This window comes from Bufo gargarizans, unplaced genomic scaffold (genome assembly GCF_014858855.1).
Source record: "Bufo gargarizans isolate SCDJY-AF-19 unplaced genomic scaffold, ASM1485885v1 original_scaffold_1246_pilon, whole genome shotgun sequence".
In the NCBI taxonomy this organism is placed as follows: Eukaryota; Metazoa; Chordata; class Amphibia; order Anura; family Bufonidae; genus Bufo; species Bufo gargarizans.
The window spans coordinates 34968-55419 of record NW_025334286.1 but is presented as its reverse complement, the minus strand read 5'-3'; the positions used below and the strand labels follow the sequence as shown (position 1 = coordinate 55419).

The 20452-nt window shown below is 44.7% G+C and overlaps 1 protein-coding gene across 1 annotated transcript in view; it reads right to left on the bottom strand.

Annotated features, from left to right (window-relative positions):
* Window positions 1-1347: 1347 nt before the first annotated feature.
* The window catches only part of LOC122923130 (UV radiation resistance-associated gene protein-like), a gene marked incomplete at its 5' end in the record, with an annotated part of 46317 nt that continues 27212 nt past the window's right edge, over window positions 1348-20452 (bottom strand). The window contains 5 exons of the mRNA XM_044273853.1: window positions 1348-4268; window positions 6570-6661; window positions 12687-12765; window positions 15339-15504; window positions 16627-16687. Coding sequence (XP_044129788.1) covers window positions 3572-4268; window positions 6570-6661; window positions 12687-12765; window positions 15339-15504; window positions 16627-16687 — 1095 coding nt within the window. The remainder of the gene's footprint in view (window positions 4269-6569; window positions 6662-12686; window positions 12766-15338; window positions 15505-16626; window positions 16688-20452) is intronic.

The following is a 20452-nucleotide window of genomic DNA, read 5'->3' as shown; positions in this document are numbered from 1 at the left end:
AGAGAGAGCAGGTTGCGCAGGTGACGACGTCTCTACCAAGCGACCCATTAAGGAAAGGGTGGATTGGGAGATCTTCGATAGGTCAGTCACCGCCCGGGACAGGGATTTGGCCCATTCCGGTTCCATACTTCCAGCCGAAGGGTGCACGTCCGTGAACGGCATGAGGCACAGAGGGAGTTCGCCTGACCCCTAGGAAAATTCACATTACATGAAGTGCAGGAATAATGGGTAGCCCTACCAAGGACCTGGGGCGGGGATCCGCTGGGTCCGACATGACAGGAGTCAGGGAGCCAGAGAGGGTACATAGGAGGGGAGCAGCGCTGGTCCTACCAAGTGGAGCATAGGAAACCCTTGCTGGACGTGTCCCCAGGAGCTGGTCTGCGGCGAGCTGGACAGTGTGGAGAGACAGCCGCCACGAGAGGCTGGGAGACGGCATGCACGCCGGGTGCTTCCGGGTACAGAGCAGGCAGGAAAGGAAGCGCGGCTCTGCCCCCCCCCCCCCCCCCCCCTCCAGCTGCCCGGCGAAAGAACAGCCCGACTGCGCGAAACCAGACCCCAGACCCCCCCCCCCCGCCGCGCTGCCAGGATTCCGGGGAAGAAGCAGAGCAGGGGGTCTGCCTTCTATGACACTAAGCTAAAAACTGAAGGCTCTCTCCTGGACGGAGGGGGTATAGCTGGGGAGGAGCTAATAGTTTTCAGCCTAGTATCGTCTCCTAGTGGCAGCAAGCAGCTATACCCATGGTCTGTGTCCCCCAATGATATAAGCGAGAAATAAACTGTGCGCATCTTTTTTTTTTTTTTTTTGAGGAACAATATATAGCTACACAAAACAGAAAAATAAAAGTTATGGCTCTAAGAATGTGATGCGTTTGGTGTTGATTAAAATTCTAATACTGTTTTGTGCACACAGCGCTGTGTCGCCATGGTTACAGACTACAAAACACACACTGTGTAGTCTGATTGCTCAGTCATGTGTTGCCCTCTTCCATATCAACCCTTTTCAACTGCTTGTAGGTCCCCAAAAGAAGGGGCAAAAACACTGGTAGCAAGTAACTACATGCCAATTAAGGTGGAATGCCCCTTTAAATTGTCAGAATAGTTGGCACCTTCCCCTAGTAGGACCACAGTGGAGAGGTGCTGCAGTGTGGCAGCGTGCAACCATGCATTATACTGTATACTAATACAGAATTTAAATTTTTTTTTGGGGGGAGGGGTTGCCCAACACTCCCAGGATTGCAGATTTCCCCATTATTAAGCCGCGGCACCTGAGGCTACATTTTTACAATGAGGATCTGACCAATGATACCTTAAATGTGACAATCGGCGTGAAGAGAAAGGCGTCAGCTGTACGCAGAATGATGTATGCTTTACTGAATATTTATAGGAAAATAAACCCCCGCTTATAAACCGAGAATATTTCCCATTAACATAAATTAATTTGCCGTATACATATTAATACTGTGCAGCAAAATATTCAACTGGAGAGGAAAAAAAAAATGCCTTACATGTCAATCCATGAATTTAAATAAAAATGAACCTTCTGCAGAAGTAAATTTCATATACCACGAAGTGACACCCAGCACTTCCAGAAAAGATCATAGGTTATTACTTAAAGAGACAGTCCACCTTCACAATGCTCCAATGGATCCAAAATGAAAAATGAAGCAACTTTGTAAATAGTTTGATTAAAAATACCCTACTGTTTTAGGAGCTCCTGTGCAGGGATGTGTCTCCATGGTGACAGACTACAAACAAATCTTACGTAGTCTGATCCCGCAGTCACAACTTTCCTTTACTTCTTACTAAGATATATTTGCTAGGGGGCAGAAGGACGGCAATGTGACTTCAGGAGGTGACTACACAGGATGTGTTTGTAGTCTGTAACCATGGAGACACATAGATCAGCACAGGAGCTGTAGACACAGATGAGTAGACCAGTTTCAATCAAGATTAGGGACGAGCTAACTTGTGGTTCAAGTTCGGCGTGCAAGGTTCGGGTTATCAAAGAATTCTGTTAGGGATTCCACTATAACTTATGGTCCGTGGTAGCGGAATCTATAACGGAATTCTTAGAGAACCCGAACCTTATACGCCGAACTTGAAACACAAGTTCGCTCGTCCCTAATCAAGATTCTTTACTTTTCATTTTAGATACATTACAATAAGGCGGATCTTACTTGTAAAGGGGCACACCCCGTTAAATTCAGAAGGGAGGAAAAAAGTTTGAGCATACAAGTCCTTCATATACTTACATTCAATTCTGGAAAAGCTGGATGACAATCAACATGGCTGCCAATTGCTGCTTACCCACAAGGCTGTTACTCAGCTTACTGGACTCCGGAATAGCAAAGGCCAGCCATACTGGTTGTCACCCAGCGTTCCCACAGTGACTTCAATTACCTGTGATTTTTATTGTAGGTGTAGAAGCAAAAAACATATGCTGGAAAAAAAACCTCACTATAATAATTCCTGATAATTCACGGCTTACAAATTTCTAGCTACATGCTAAATATGGTACAAAAAAAATATAAAAAATCTGCATGAACATGCATGCAGATGTGACTAGTCCTAAGGCGGGTGGTGAGGAGGAGATTAAATCAAATCGATAAAGTTTGGGTAACAAAAAAAAAAAATAATTAAAAAACATTTCCTCCTATAAATTTATGGTCCAGATCAGGATACAGCAAAGGCCATGCACAGAGTCAGCTACCCTCAGTCGGCTACATGGATGAAGCACGGCCAAACTTAAAGGGGATGTCCACATTCACAACCATTTTTTATTTTTTTAAATGTCTTCAATGGATTCCACATAAAAAAAAAAAAAAAAAAAGAAACAATTATGCAAACAGTCTTGGTTAAAAATTAAATAAAATAAAAAAAAAAATCTCCTACCGTGTTGTGTATACAGTTCATAAACAGGTCAATAAGTCTCCATGGTTACAGACTACAAACAACCTGTGTAGTCTGATCCTGCAGTCAAGTGCTACTCCACTCGTCATACCAAATGTATAGTAACAAGAGGCAGGGACCGGATGGAAGGGAAAAGGACTGCAGGATCAGACTACACAGGGTTTGTTTGCTGTCTGTTACCATGGAGACACACAGGTCTGCAAAGGAGCTGCATACACAAAACGATTGGAAATTTTTAACAGACTATTTTGAAAAATCGGCCTCATTTCTCATTTTAGAAAGACTGAAGAATATAAAAAAAAAAATGGCTGTGAAGACAATACATGGCCTCTAAAGGGGTTGTACAACAGGTTTAACTTTTCCTAAGAAACAGCGCCACTCTGGTCCATGGGCTGTGTCTGGTATTGCAGCTCTGCACCATTTACATAAGTACAAGATCAAAGTCAAGAGCGGCACTACTTCAGAAAACAAGTGCTGTACGACTCCTTTAAAATAAAATAAAAAAATAGCACAAAATATATTTTTTTTAAGTAAATTGTGGCCCACGCAGCGGCAGTGAAACTTGGATTTACGCTGAAATCCACAACAATTGAATGCTTTTCGTTGCCAGATACAAAGGATAACGATGTGCAAAGACAAATCTTCTGCGGATGTTGCTTGTTTATTTATCGGAACTCTTCCGCGGTCTGCGGAAACTAGACATGTTCTCGTTCAGCGCGTAAATTCTACGGGAGAATTCCTCAAACTCTCCCAGGACTTGATCGTCGCACTCCACGGCCACGGCGCGGTCCACCGGAATGCTGTTAAACGCTTCAAACTGATCCCTTGAGGTGAAGTCTGAGGCTTCCGTGCCAAGAATCTCCTCGGCCTGTTCCACGGCGCAGTGCAGGTCGTTGCTGAGGGAGGGGTGCACGCCGCAGGGAGCGCCTTCGCTTACAAATTCCATGCTTTCGTTCGGCAAAAAAATTCCGTTCACCGCACAGGAGTCCAAGAAGGGCTCGGTCTGGCTGAGCCCGTGGCTTTCTGTGATCGCAATGCTATCGCCGTTAAGGCTCTCGCAAAAATCCTCGCGAGTGTTGCCCTTGGACGCGTCGATGCTGGCGTCCAGTGAGGAGCTGAGATGACCCTTGTCGGCCGGAGTTGCTGGGACTAGTATTGCAATGGGCTCCGCCACCGCCATCTTGTAGCTGGGGGGAGGCGTTCTGTATTGGGTTTTTTCGTTCTCCGAGCTGGCACGCTTTCGAGGTCCTTTCTCTGGTGTTGGGGTCCGACTGGAAAACCCAAATTCGTGACTTCCAAACGCGGAGCTGGCCGGCCTCTTTGGAACGGGAATTGCACTTGAAGTGTGATGTCTGTCACTGGTGGAGGATACAAGAGAAAGATAAATGACCGGGGGAATAACACAGCGTAAAATAAGAATGGCGCATACAAAAATCGTATCCAGTCTAGACAACCATCCTAAACACTTCAGAGCAGCGCACAACTCTCCCCTGTCCTGATCATTTGTCACAATGTATCAGTGCAAGTAAAATGTATATCAGTCTAGTGTCCAGGCTGTTCATATCACAGCTGAGAAACACCAACAGCACAATGAGTGCAGCTCTGGAGTATAATACAGGATATAACTCAGGATCAGTACAGGATAAGTAATGTATGTACACAGTGACTGCACCAGCAGAATAGTGAGCGCAGCTCTGGAGTATAATACAGGATGTAACTCAGGATCAGTACAGGATAAGTAATGCAATGTATGTACACAGTGACTGCACCAGCAGAATAGTGAGTGCAGCTCTGGAGTATAATACAGGATGTAACTCAGGATCAGTACAGGATAAGTAATGTAATGTATGTACACAGTGACTGCACCAGCAGAATAGTGAGTGCAGCTCTGGAGTATAATACAGGATGTAACTCAGGATCAGTACAGGATAAGTAATGTAATGTACACAGTGACTGCACCAGCAGAATAGGGAGTGCAGCTCTAGAGTATAATATAGGATCAGTACAGGATAAGGAATGGGAGGGAAAGGATGCAAATGAGCTTTTAACAAGCTCTGCCACTAATGCCACCAGATGTAAGGCAGCTATCCTATAAGTCAATGTTCAGCTCTTAAAATTTGGACTTGGATATTAAATAAGCCAGCACCTCATCTGCAGACAGCAGTTTCGGGGTGATTGCCCATCAGTGCAGAGCAGAGAGTACTGGCTTAGGCTACTTTCACACTTGCGGCAGAGATCCGGCAAGCAGCTCCGTCGCTGGAACTGCATGCCGGATCAGGCAAAATGTATGCTAACTGATGGCATTAGTAAGGCCTCTTTCACACTTGCGTTGTTAGGATCCGGCGTGCACTTCCGTTGCCGGAAGTGCCCGCCGGATCCGTAACACCGAAAGACTGATCAGTTTTCAAAATGCGTTCAGTGTTACTATGGCAGCCAGGACGCTATTAAAGTCCTGGTTGCCATAGTAGTAGTGGGGAGCGGGGGAGCAGTATACTTACCGCCCGTGCGGCTCTCGGGGCGCTCCAGAATGACGTCAGAGCGCCCCATGCGCATGGATGACATGATCCATGCGATCACGTCATCCATGCGCGTGGGGCGCCCTGACGTCACTCTGAAGCGCCCCGGGAGCCGCACGGACGGCAAGTATACTGCTCCCCCGCTCCCCACTACACTTTACCATGGCTGCCAGGACTTTAGCGTCCTGGCAGCCATGGTAACCATTCAGAAAAAGCTAAACGTCGGATCCGGTAATGCGCCGAAACAACGTTTAGCTTAAGGCCGGATCCGGAATAATGCCTTTCAATGGGTTTTAATTCTGGATACGGCCTTGCGGCAAGGATTTTTGGCCGGAGCAAAAAGCGCGGCATGCTGCAGTATTTTCTCCGGTCAAAAAACGTTCCGGTCCTGAACTGAAGACATCCTGAACGGATTTCTCTCCATTCAGAATGCAGGGGGATAATCCTGATCAGGATTTTTCCGGCATAGAGCCCCGACGACGGAACTCTATGCCGGAAAAGAAATACGCAAGTGTGAAAGAGCCCTAAGACTGATCAGGATCCTGATCAGTCTTAAAAATGCCTGATCAGTTGAAAAAATGCATTGAAATGCCGGATCCGTCTTTCCGGTGTCATCCGGCAAAACGGATCCGGCATTTATTTTTTTCACCTTTTTTTCAGTCTGCGCATGCGCAGACCGGAAGGACGGATCCGGCACTAATACATTCCTATGGGGAAAAAATGCCGGCATTCAGGCAAGTCTTCAGTTTTTTTCGCCGGAGATAAAACCGTAGCATGCTGCGGTTTTCTCTTTTGCCTGAAAAGTCAAAACGACTGAACTGAAGACATCCTGATACAAACTGAACGGATTACTCTCCATTCAGAATGCATGGGGATAAAACTGATCAGTTCTTTTCCGGTATAGAGCCCCTGTGACGGAACTCTATGCCGGAAAAGAAAAACGCAAGTGTGAAAGTACCCTAAAATGGGTGAGAGACCTGTGTCCCGGTCAGGGGGAACTAACTTTCCTTAGGAAGAGAGCACCTTAATCAGAGTTATCTTCGATCCTGTGACGGACATTACTGGCGCCCGTCGCCTGGGTGCACAGTAAGTAGACCCGTCAGTCACAACGCTGGTTACCGCCCCACACACCTCGCCACTTACCATCTGACCAAGAGGCCATGCTCCAGAAACGTCTTCAGGTTGGGGAGAGTCTGTCGCAAGTCTGTGGTCCCCAGGGAATGTTGGTATCTTAGCTGAAAGAGAAAGGAGATGACGTTCTGGTCACTTCTTATAATACGGATATTTCGATTCTTAGAACGAAGAGAAAACAGTAGCAAACACGTAATTAAATGCGTTCCTACCATATAGAAAGCCCATTCTATGTGGCCCCTGATGTGAGGCGGGGGGCATCCTCTCTCCACCACAGAGTAGGAGGCTAACATAAAGATCACGGAAGGCGATGACGGCCCGAAATAGGAGTGTTTAAAGAACAGTCCCATCCTGCCATGACTTTACACTCAGTAGGGGTCTCTGGGACCCCCAACATTCTTTTAAATGAAGGGGCCACATCCCCTCCACAGCTGTGCAGAATGGTCCTATCCATGGAAATAACCCTTTAACCATCTCTGGAAAGGGGTCCCATTTTAGCCTTCGGTACAGGGTCCCATCCCCCTTATGTCAACCTTTGACTCAGACTGGGCTTTTTCAACCTAAAATGCTAAGAATAAGGCATCAGTGCAGGAGCGGAGATGTCTGTCTATTGCCTTAAGTCATCTATTGCTCCCTGTTATAAGCCAGGGGAGGCGGACATTAGGCCGAGGGTCAGGAAGTTCAGAAAACTCTCTGGTTCGGGTCTCATCTCTCCAGAACCTACACTGCATCCATACATGTGACTGGTACCAGCCATTCCTTTGATAACGCTGCTACTCTGCCGACCATTTCCGGGCTACTGGCCCTTTAAATAGTTCAGTAAGGTCGCTGACTGCTCCAATGAGTGATGCTGGGTGCCGTCGTCTCATATGTTCCCACCGAGTCCTCTACGTAATGGCTGCTGGCATCACATGGAAGTGATAAAATGTTCTGTGGGATGAAGCATTTATGGCCGCTGCTAAAACACAGATTACGGAATAATACACGGGATATTTATAATGGACGGGCGGAGCGCCACTGAAAGATACATAAATTACATCTAAAGCCATCTATTCGGTGCCCAGGTTTTACCCGACTGACCCCGAGCACTACCCTTGAATCTTTAGGTATAAATTGTGCAAAATGAAAAATGGAAACAGTGGAACAAGACCTAATTTTTGTGGCATAGGACTGCCGTTTGGCGATTGGTGGGTACCAGCGCTATTAGCGATCAGCTGATTGAAGGAGCCATGGCGAGCACCACTTCATTATTTACCAGGCACAGCGCCATATATGTTGTAGTGGTTGTGCCTAGTAATGCAGCTCTCTGCAGTCTTGTCCCATTCAAGTGAACGGGAGTGAGCTGCAATACCAAGCACAGCCACTAGGCAATGTACAGCGCTGTGCCTAGCAACCAATGAATGGGAACACCGCAGCACGACGGCCTGCGACGCTCCGCTGCGCTCCCTCGCTGAAAGCATCCAGTTTGACACCGCCTGCAGACAATCACTGGTGACTGGCTCCCTTTACATCGTGACAAATTGTCACATAATGCAAGGAGATCTGGTCACTAACGCCGCGAGCAGGCAGTGATTGGCTGCAGGTGTTAAACTGGATGTTCTCAGCGAGGGAGTGCAGTATCGATGTTCGGCAACCCCCTACACCCCATTGTTGCACAACCCTTTTAAAGTCTGGTTAAAATCCTTTATGGTCCTATTACAAACTCATTGCAAGCATGCAACCGTTTTTCTAACATACCTGCAGGGCTCTATTTCTTTTAGTACAGACTTTGGACCTGCTTATAAAAAATCTCAGCTGCCTACTGCTACCACTAGGGGGAGACAATCTGTAGACAATGGCTTCTATAGAATCGATTAGGCCTCTTTCACACTTGCGTTGTTCGGATCCGTCGTGTACTCCATTTGCCGGAATTACACGCCGGATCCGAAAAAAACGCAAGTGAACTGAAAGCATTTGAAGACGGATCCGTCTATTAAAGTCCTGGTTGCCATAGTAGTAGTGGGGAGCGGGGGAGCAGTATACTTACCGTCCGTGCGGCTCCCGGGGCGCTCCAGAATGACGTCAGAGCGACCCATGCGCATTGATGACGTTTCCATGCGATCACGTCATCCATGCGCTTGGGGTGCCATGACGTCACCATGGAGCGCCTCGGAAGCCGCACGGACGGTAAGCATACTGCTCCCCCGCTCCCCACTACACTTTACCATGGCTGCCAGGACTTTAGCGTCCTGGCAGCCATGGTAACCATTCAGAAAAAGCTAAATGTCGGATCCGGCAATGCGCCGAAACGACGTTTAGCTTAAGGCCGGATCCGGATTAATGCCTTTCAATGGGCATTAATTCCGGATCCGGCCTTGCGGCAAGTCTTCAGGATTTTTGGCCGGAGCAAAAAGCGCAGCATGCTGCAGTATTTTCTCCGGCCAAAAAACGTTCCGGTCCTGAACTGAAGACATCCTGATGCATCCTGAACGGATTTCACTCCATTCAGAATGCATTAGGATAAAACTGATCAGGATTCTTCCGGCATAGAGCCCCGACGACGGAACTCTATGCTGGAAGAAAAGAACGCAGGTGTGAAAGAGCCCTTAGACAATATGTAAACATCGCCCCCTAGTGGTGGCTGATTTCTCAGAAGAAATAAAATAAAAATAAAAATCTAAATTCCATGGCATGGACACGTCTGAATTTCAAAATCATTTTTAATGTAAACTGCTAAGTGAGCGAAGCCTAAACTATTGGGATTACAGCTCCGACCCGCCAGATAACGTTACATTAATAGAAGCATTTTCTAGACGTCTCATGGCCCGCAGAGCACAGGAATATAATGTCCTGAAGGGGGAATAAAACCCACAGTGGAATTTATACGGTGCGTTTCGTCCGCGCGCAGCTCGCCGTTTAATAGACATCTCGAGGGGGACAAGTGAAGCGCTGCCAGCGTTTAAGGGAGACGCTTCGCTTTATTGCCACCTTTTACTACAAATCGTTCCCATCTTCCAGACAGTAAAAAACGTCTCTGGATGACACGAGGATGGGGAGGCTTGATCAAAACCACCGCGCCCGAGATGCCTCCTCCCTGAGGCCAGACTAGGGGAACGGACCTTGTAAGAAATCAAACAACAAAAATCACGGCTCCTTTCCCAGCACCAGGCCACAGAGAGGACAGAGACGATCATTTAAAGGGGAGATCAACCCTTAGTGGTCACAAGATGACATCAGTAGACCTTCTCCAACACAACCCCTTTATAAAAGGAGGGTGCTGCTGCGATCAGCTGATTGGTGCAGGTCCCGCTCCTGGTGAAGTCGTGACCAGTCAGGCATTTCCTAAGAGGCACCTACTGTGGTGGAAATGAGAAGTCTCAAACAATGCCAAAGGGATGCAAATCTGCAGTAGCAGGCTATTCAGACAATGCATATGCATAACTGATCTTGAGGACCTCTATACGGAAAACAGCAGTAGTAGCTCTTCCTTCTTTCGTGGCAACTAGATCCCTGTTCAAATCTCTAGCAAAAAATTGAGACAGATTTATTTTTTTTTTCTTTGAAAACACTGCAGTGGAGACGTTATTATACACACATGCGAGCGGCAGAGGATGGACTTCACAGCTCCGTGACTCTCCCATGCACGTCTCGGCCGCAGTCTATATTCCAGGCTTCATTTCTCTTCAGGGAGAGATAGAACGTGATGGTTGCTCGGGAAAAGGCAGCAGAGGCCAAGAAAACCTGAGCTTTACTACTCCACCCCCGGCACATAAAAGACGTCCAAGACCAGAGTTCTGGATCTGTCCAACGCGTTTTATATAATAAAGTACAGCGGGGGACACAGGGAGAAGTACGTAAACTCATAGGCTTGGTTCACACGGACGTTGCGGGAAAATGCACGATTTTTCCCCGCGAGTGCAAAGCGTTTTAATGCGTTTTGCACGCGTGTGAGAAGTTCGGGTTAGGTGTTGTGTAAATTTTATTATTTTCCCTTATAACATGGTTATAAAAGGGAAAATAATAGCATTCTTAATACAGAATGCTAAGTCAATTAGAGATTGGAGGGGTTAAAAAAAAAAAAAAAAAAAAAAGCTGCAAACTCAAGTAACTGTAGAAATTACCTACTTCCTCTGTGTAAAGAATAGAGGCAGCAGCATCAGATTGAAGCTCTAGTAGCAAAAGGCGTTCGCTACTTCCACCTTAAAATGCATATAGGCAGTAGCAAAAATAAAAAAATTAAACTCACCTAATCCACTTGTTTGCGAAGCCCGGCTTGTCTTCATTCTTCTTCAATGACCTGGGAGGAAAAGGACCTTTGATGACGTGACTGCGCTCATCACATGGCCCATCACCATGAAGGTCCTTTTCCTCCCAGGTCATCGAAGAAGCCGGGCTTCGCGAACAAGTGGATGAGGAGAGTTTAATTTTTTTATTTTTGCTATTGCCTATATGCATTTTAAGGAGAAAGTCGCGAACGCCTTTTGCTACTTGAGCTTCAATCTGATGCTGCTGCCTCTATTCTTTACACAGAGGAAGTAGGTAATGTCTGCAGTTACTTGAGTTTGCAGCTTTTTTACTGCCTTCGTGCATTATAAAAGGAGGAAGCAGCCAACGTCTCTGCTACTTTAATTTTGAGTATTGCTACTGCCTGTATGCATTATAAGGAGGAAGCAGCTAACTTCTCCACCTCCTCTAGTTTACAGTTCTTGCTGCCTCCATATTCCTTACATAGGAGGAAGTAGCTAACTTCTCCTGCAGCTCAAGCTTTGAGTTTTCTGCCGACTCTGCTCCTTACATAAAGGAAGAGAGAAGACAAACACTGAAAAACAACTCTGTCTTGCCTATGGGTCTACAGCCAATGTCTGACACCTGGGCATCCAACAATTAGCCACTAGATCTATTACATGGATGCCATAAACATGCAATGGCAAGGTCCTTAAACAGGTAAAGTCGATGAAAACCCGTCAGTCTTCTGACAGCACAATAGCCTGGACTGACGCTGCTGTGGAAAACTGAAGTCAGAAGACAAGTAGATCCCTGTATCCTTCAGCTCTACCATCTACCTTCATGGGTTCATGGAAAGGTTACTCCCTGACGTCTGCTGCAGCCGTCTTACAGGTGTGGGAACTCATTACCGGCCCCAGGAATTGGTAAATGAAGGGGAGAATTGTCTGAAACAAAAGTCCTACTTGTCAGAGTATTAGAGGATGTCAGGACAGAAACCGTCCAAGACAAACACAATTTGTCACACGCTGCTCTGCAAAACTTCTCATCACAGACTTGTTAGAAGTACAGCTCTGTCTACACGGCTATTAAAGGGAACGTCAAACCATTAGGTGACAACCGGTGTATTATTATTATGTCATTACAGAGGTCAGAGCTCAGCTTTTCTGACACAAAGCTCCAAATCCTCTGAGTAGATGAAGATTTACATGACAACATTCTGTCACTAGAGGCAGTTTACTGTATAATCTTTACACAGCGCATTCATATTCACTGCCGTGAGCTCCCCCTACTGGTGGCTGTCAGAATATTACAATGAATCCCTACGTCTAGGCAGGAGATTTGAAGCTCTGTATCAGAGAACTGGACTACAGAAAGCAATAAAATAAAAAAATAAAATACCACAAAATGTTGAGTCTAAAAACAACTACCTAAAGGGGGTTGTCTGGAAAGGCATCAAGATAGCCTCTGGAGACTTGTATAATATCCAGAGGATGGGGGTTGCCTCTGTTTCTACAGCTACTTGGGAGGGTGAGGGGTGGGCAGGGTCTTGCTCCTCTTCGTGCTGGCGCTGCAGTCACTTCAGTGATTAGGTGCATCGTCAGGCTGCTCAGCCATAACAGAGAAACATATCATCATCACATATTGTACAGCAGAGGACCTGATCTACAATATAGTCCAGGAGAAACCGGACATGAAATATACAGCCAGGCTGAGCAGTCTTACAGCACCCTTCTTCAAAATGGAGTGACTGCAGCACCAGTGTCAGAGCAGTGTAGCGAGGATCCCCTCCTATTTTCCCAAGCACCTGTAGAAATGGAAGCAACCCGTCCTACTTGTATTCTAGGACAGGCTGTCTGAGGCCATCGTCATACATTGCCGGAGAACCCATTTATTATAATATAAGGTAATAACAGCAGAACAAACCTGAGCTATGTTCTTGTTGAGAAGGTAGACGCCGTAGTCAAACTGAAGCTTCTCACCTCCTTTTGGATATAAAGGAAACCTGCACAAGAACAAGAAAGAGTTAAAAATAGTAGTTATATTCTTGTACAGAGGAAGCAGTATTATAGTAGTTATATTCTTGTATATAGGAGGCAGTATTATAGTAGTTATATTCTTATACATAGGAGGCAGTATTATAGTAGTTATATTCTTGTATACAGGAGGCAGTATTATAGTAGTTATATTCTTGTACATAGGAGGCAGTATTATAGTAGTTACATTCTTGTACATAGGAGCAGTATTATAGTAGTTACAGTCTTGTACATAGGAGCAGTATTATAGTAGTTACATTCTTGTACATAGAAGCAGTATTATAGTAGTTATATTCTTATACATAGGAGGCAGTATTATAGTAGTTATATTCTTGTACATAGGGAGCAGTATTATAGTAGTTATATTCTTGTACATAGGAGCAGTATTATAGTAGTTATATTCTTGTACATAGGAGGCAGTATTATAGTAGTTATATTCTTGTACATAGGAGCAGTATTATAGTAGTTATATTCTTGTACATAGGAGCAGTATTATAGTAGTTATATTCTTGTACATAGGGTTTCTTTTGTCCTCATCTCTGGTCCTGATAAGTTATAAATCCGCTCTGAGGAGGACTATTCTCACAATGAAGATCTCCATGTATTCTGCCTCCATCTGCCTTTGCAGCTCAAAACTAAAGATCAGCTTTTTGTTTTTCAAAAACTGCTGTTATTTTTTGGTGGAACGTGTCCTGTAACCTTTACTTCTGAGGCAAATCAGTAATTTCCTCATCTGACATTAACTTTATTTTGTAGAAAAAAAAAAAAAAAAAAAAAAAAAAAAAAAAAAAAAAATCTAATCTAGATAAAACCCACAGTAAATACATATAAATGTTAACAGCCGCCTAAGTACTGGACAATCATAAAAAAAATAGATCCGTCATGTCGAGAGTTCAGCCAGAGAGAGATGCAGCCAAACCGCTGGATGAAGTGGATGCCTGGGATTTTTGGAATAAGCTGCATTTCTAGAACTATCAGAGAACAGCCACTTGTATGTCGATGGCCACAAGGACAGCAACCATTCTGCACCGGCAGCGTTATGGCTCTCATCGGGGCACAGCGGATGGCGGGGACACGGGCAGTGTCTTGGGAGCCCTGTAGCTGTTGTGAGAGCAATCTGTACCACGGTGTAAAGGGAGGGCACATCATAACTGGAGGAAGCCATCATGCTGGCCTGAAGTAGATGAAAAAGCTGGGGGAAATGGACTACAAAGAAGACGTCACCTACCTGCAAATCATTGGATGTTAAAGGGGTTTTATCACTTCAGCAAACAACATGTATTAGGTAGAGAAAGTTAATACAAGGCACTTACTAATGTATTGCGATTGTCCATATTGTCTCCTTTGCTGGCTATTAATTTTTCCATAACATTATACACTGCTTGTTTCCATGGTTACAGACCACCCTGCAATCCATCAGTGGTGGTCGTGCTTGCACAATATAGAAAAAAGCACTAGCTTATGTGCACGCCTGCAATCTCAGCCACCAGAGTGGCTGCCACTTTTTCCTATAGTGTGCAAGCACAGCCACTGCTGATGGATTGAAGGGTGGTCGTAACCATGGAAACGAGCAGTGTATAATGTGATGGAAAAACGAATCCAGCCAGCAAAGGAGGCAACATGGATAATAACAATACATTAAGTGGCTTGTATTCACTTTTTTTTTACCCGATATATGCCATTTGCTGAGGTGACACAACCCCTTTAAATGTATTTTATTCTGCTGCTCAGTCCCCCATTTATCTGCCTGGTATGTGGTGGTAATTACTGGTCACGATAAATTTTTTGAAGATGCAATTAAAAGGGCAAAGAGGTGTATGGAAAAAAAATAAAAAAAAATAAAAAGTCTTCATATGGCCCTACTTACTATCCTGCCATTAAAAGGGCATCTCTACCTAATGGTCAGATCTAAGACGTGGGAGGCAAGAATCAGTTTTCTACATTTCCCTTGCTGAGTACTCAGTGACCTTACACATTTATGGGTTGGATACGGCCCCATGCTGGACCAACTACCAATGATCAGACATGTCCACCATAAAAATAAAATAAAAATAAAAAAAAGTAAAAATTATTTTTAGCCAGCATTTCACAATCCAGAAAGTCTGATAATCCAGGTTTTCCAGCACAGAACTCCAATATGACAAGGAATTTCTTTTTTGTTAACTTTTTTTTTTGCTTTAAAAAAACTTTCCAAAACTTTTATAATACATTTTTATTTTGCGGGAATGTTTCCTTCAGTTCTTCACGCCCGCTGACATCTGGGCTGCACATTAATGTATATTAATTACATTCTTCTTTCTCCTCCTTCACTGAGGTCTGAGGATATGAAGGGCTATAAATGACACTTGACCCAACTGCTACATAAACCTTTGGGGTTTGCAAAATTTTCACAATCTGAGCAGCAAAAAGACTAATTTCACCGGAATTCTGAAAGCTGTGAACAATTGAAAGGAATTGAAACTGGAATACCCCTTTAAAATTCTGAATTGTGCTGAAATTCCACCTGCATAACAGACACCCGGGTCCGTTATAAGTCACTCACTCTCGCTCCTTCTCCGTCAGTTTGTCGTTGATATTGTCTTTGATTGCAGATCTGGAGCCCTTATGGAGAATGGGATATCGCAGTGGTGCTTGTAGGAAGAAGGAAATCATAGATACCAGATGAGCCGTGTAGCCCAGCGCCACAGCCACGCTGCCGTCATCTTTAGCTGCAAAACAATAATTTATACCCAAAATGTGACAAGTCTGACAATACAAAAGTAATATTTTGCATTAAAATCAGTCCGTATCTGAAAATCACTGCACTGTTCACATTCTAGTTAGTTACATTCTGTATTATACTCCAGAGCTGCACTCACTATTCTGCTGGTGCAGTCACTGTGCACATACATTACATTACTGATCCTGTACTGATCCTGAGTTACATCCTGCATTATACTCCAGAGCTGCACTCACTATTCTGCTGGTGCAGTCACTGTGTACATACATTACTTATCCTGTACTGATCCTGAGTTACATCCTGCATTATACTCCAGAGCTGCACTCACTATTCTGCTGGTGCAGTCACTGTGTACATACATTACTTATCCTGTACTGATCCTGAGTTACATCCTGTATTATACTCCAGAGCTGCACTCACTATTCTGCTGGTGCAGTCACTGTGTACATACATTACATTACTTATCCTGTACTGATCCTGAGTTACATCCTGTATTATACTCCAGAGCTGCACTCACTATTCTGCTGGTGCAGTCACTGTGTACATACATTACTTATCCTGTACTGATCCTGAGTTACATCCTGTATTATACTCCAGAGCTGCACTCACTATTCTGCTGGTGCAGTCACTGTGCACATACATTACATTACTGATCCTGAGTTACATTCTGTATTATACTCCAGAGCTGCACTCACTATTCTGCTGGTGCAGTCACTGTGTACATACATTACTTATCCTGTACTGATCCTGAGTTACATCCTGTATTATACTCCAGAGCTGCACTCACTATTCTGCTGGTGCAGTCACTGTGTACATACATTACATTACTTATCTTGTACTGATCCTGAGTTACATCCTGTATTATACTCCAGAGCTGCACTCACTATTCTGCTGGTGCAGTCACTGTGTACATACATTACTTATCCTGTACTGATCCTGAGTTACATCCTGTATTATAATCCAGAGCTGAACTCTAGCTCGACTGCTCCTCCCAGCTCTGAAGATCAGAATGTCCAAAACAACAAAAAAAAAAAAAATATATATATATATATATATATATATATATATATATATATATATGAGAGATTACATAGAAAAATAGTAAAAGTACCTTGAAAATCCTCTGAATTTGGTAATTTCACCCCACATATAAAGTAATCCTTTAGTTCAAGCTGTAGAGACATGAAGGTGTTGGGACAAACTATTAGTTTCATCAAAAGTAAATGCTGTCAGACGAGCTGGAAAATATATTTTAAGCAGCTATCCAGGAGTAGAAAAACATGGCTGCAGTCTTAGAAAAACAGCGCCACACCTGTCCTCAGGTTGCATGCTGTACTGCAGCCCCATTCACTTCAACAGAGCTAAGCTACAATACCAGAGACAACCTGTGGACAGCTGTGGCGCTGTTTCTGGAAGGCTGTAGTGCAGGCATGGCCAACCTGAGGCTCTCCAGCTGTTGCAAAACTACAACTCCCAGCATGCTTAGACTGCCTACAGCTATAAGCCTGCAGCAGGGCATGGTGGGAGTTGTAGTTTTACAACAGCTGGAGAGCCGCAGGTTGGCCATGCCTGGTGTAGTGATACGTTTTGTTTTTTTAAACCTGAACATCTGGTAATATTACCTTAAAAAGTGAGGCTATGGGGGAAAAAGTGGTCTATGACCACCGACAATCACGACGAATACAAGTCACTTACGGGTGAAAGTGTCTGTTCTGTTCCAGTATCTTGCATTGTGTATTGGAATATCCTCCTCCAAGTAATAAGATATCATCATTAGTCTCCTGCTTGCTGCAGTGGAAGGTAATTGCACCGCTTGTGTAAGACTTTTTCATCATATCCTGCTCTGCACTGCATTCACTGAGGATCGCAGAAGCTTCTAGCAATTGCAGTTTTCATACAGGCAAAGAACTGCATTCAGCCCTGTTTTCTGAAGCAAATATCATCTGCCTGCGATCAAGTTACTGGGCAGAGCCCATCATATTGATACATTGCAAGGCTTAACTCAAACACCGCCTGCAGTAGGAGGTCATGTGACTGCCTTTCTGGCTCCCGGTCAACAGTGTAAGCTATCAAAAGACTGAACTACCACTAAGAGGTAGCTGCTGTGTTACAAATGGAAATGGAAGACACAGCTAAGGCTACTTTCATTAGATATGTAATCATTTGTCCAGTTTGTGGGAAAAGACTAAACAATGTATGGATGCAGCACATGGATCAGGCTAAAATGAAGATCAACTAAAGGCCATGTGTACAAAATTGAATAAGACCTATGAATGTTATAAGAGACTGTCTGAAAAATATTCTTCCCTGTTATCAAGTCTCGGGACTTCATCCTAGAATAAAAGACCCACACTGCACTTAATGATGAAAGATATAGCAGATTAGTGGCAGTCAATTCAATGCTAGAGGACAAGATATCATACAATATGAAACTGCGTCCCGCCATTCTAACTTTTTAAGGCACTCCAAGGCTTCATCCAGTTCCTCGAAATCTATTGCTCAGTTCTCATCGCTAAGGTCTCTTTTACAGCACTCTTCGCTGAGTAACTCACTGGTGTTAGCACGCGCAAAAGCGGAAGCAGCGAAGGTACAAGCTCACTGCATTAGAAACAAAGCAGCCATTAAGGCACAAGTTGCTGAGACACAAGCCCAACCTCAAGCTAATCAAGCAGCTATACAGGCTCAAGCGACCAAAGCCAAGGCTGAAGCTGAGTTGGGAGGTCCTTCAAAAGGAAAGGGAAGAAGCAGTAGCCATGGCTGAACTCAAGAGTTCTAGAAGAAGCTGCTGAAGAAGAAGCTTATCATCCCATGTCCAAGATATCTAATGACTCAGAAAGGCGTACCCTGCAATTCATCCTAAACAAAAGCAAAGTTAACGCATGTGCACCAGAAGATTCGGCCTCTGCACGCCAGCCTGCTGAACTCATGTGAGTAGAAAAAGAGGCTGTCGATAAGTATACCATTGACCCCAGTCCAGTGGACATTTCTTTTTCTTTAAAAACCTCTGGCACCTTACATAGTATTTCAGGCGCCATTAGAGACAAAGGCGCTTCAAGCTCATCAAATCACATTAAACCCTCATGAAACTAGTTGCATAGCGACCAAGATTACCAGATGTGAAGCCTTCACTTACACTCAACCCAGCTGCCACTCCATTCCATCTTCCAACACCCAAACATAGGGTATCAGATGGTGCCAATAACACCAGCGAGGGAGAAGTTCCCAACGCCATGATGCAGGAAAGAAATGATGCATCAGAAATAGCCAAGTACCTCACCCTCAGTGACCTCATCAGTACTAGCCTTACGAACGTTGATGATCGCCCAGAGAATTATAGAAGTTGGAAGGCCACCTTCAAGACTAGAGTTCAAACCCTTAGTGTTCCTATGCAAGAACTTGACTTTCTAATTAGATGGCTAGGTCCATGGTTGTCAAACTATGTTAAGAGACTCAAAACTGTTCATATCTAGGAACCAGTCAAAGGCCTTCGTCTCGCATGGGAAAGATTAGAGCATACAGCGGCTCGGAAGTAGTTGAACGTGCCTTATTTAAACGACTATGCAACTTTCCTGAATTATCCAATACAGACCGCCGAGGGTTCCAGAAATTAAGCGACCTTCTTGAGTTTGAAATCGTCAAGGGAGACCCGCAGCTACCAAGTCTCAGCTTTCTTGATACCTCCCATGGTGTGGGCCTGATCGTGGAGAAATTACCCCTTAATGTTCAACAGCAGGTTCAAAATACAAGGAGCAACATAGCGTTCCCTTTCCACCATTTTCATTCTTCTGTAAGTTCATCAAGGACTTAGCTAGAGCCAAAAACGATCCGAGCTTCAACACCTTGAGGACCAACATCTTTGGCTCTACTAAACAGACACGAGACTTTCAGTCCCAGACAGAGAAACCCTAAAGGTTTAATTTCCGTAAAAAAAGACAGGGGTTGTGCCCACTTAACGCAGCCACATTCATTGGAAACGAAAGCCCTAAGGAACCCGATCATCATTGCCCTATCCATGATAAACCACATCCTTTAAGGAAGTGCCGTGTCTTCATAGGAAAGTCCTTTGAAAAACGTAAGGAGTTCCTAAGGAGTCGTAATATCTGCTTCAGATGCTGTGCATCCACAGAGCATTTCACCAGAGACTGTGAGGTTCCAGTCAAGTGTTCTGAAAGTAATAGTGATCTACATGTGTACGCCGTTCACCCAGGACCAATCAGGTGGAACCTAGAACCAGTTAGCTGGCGCAAGTCACACCCAGATGCACAAAGGTATGCGGAGAAGGACTTGTGTGCGGTAAGTCTTGTTCCAAAATTTGCCTCGTGGATATGTTTCCTATAGCACAACCAGAGAAGACCATAAGAACGTATGCTATTCTAGATGACCAAAGTAATCGTTCCCTAGCTAGCCCTAAGTTCTTTGATCTGTTCAGGATAGAGTGAGAAACTACATCCTACACCCTAGGAACATGCTCTGGTCTTGTGACAACCTCAGGAAGAAGAGCTAATGGGTTTCACTTTGAAGCCCATCAAAGGAGATAAGTAACTCGCTCTTCCAACCCTTATTGAGTGTGACGAATTGCCGGACGGAAGGGATGAGATTACCACACCTGAAGCCGCACAGCATCAACCTCATCTCAGGAACATAGCCAAAGAGATTCCTACCCTTGATAGCCATGCCAAGATCTTACTCCTTCTAGGTAGAGACATTCTCGAGGCTCATAAGGTCCTTGAACGTCGGAATGGCCCTTTTAATGCTCCATATACCCAGAAACTTAGTGGGTTGGGTCATCGTGGGGGATGTATGTCTGGACAGAAACCGCAGACCCTGCCAAGTACACTCCTTCAGAACGGACATATTAAAAGGGGGCCCCAGTGTGTGTGAATATCACCCGGGGTGTTCAGGCAGCAGAGCCTCATATTACAGCCCGACCCCCCCTG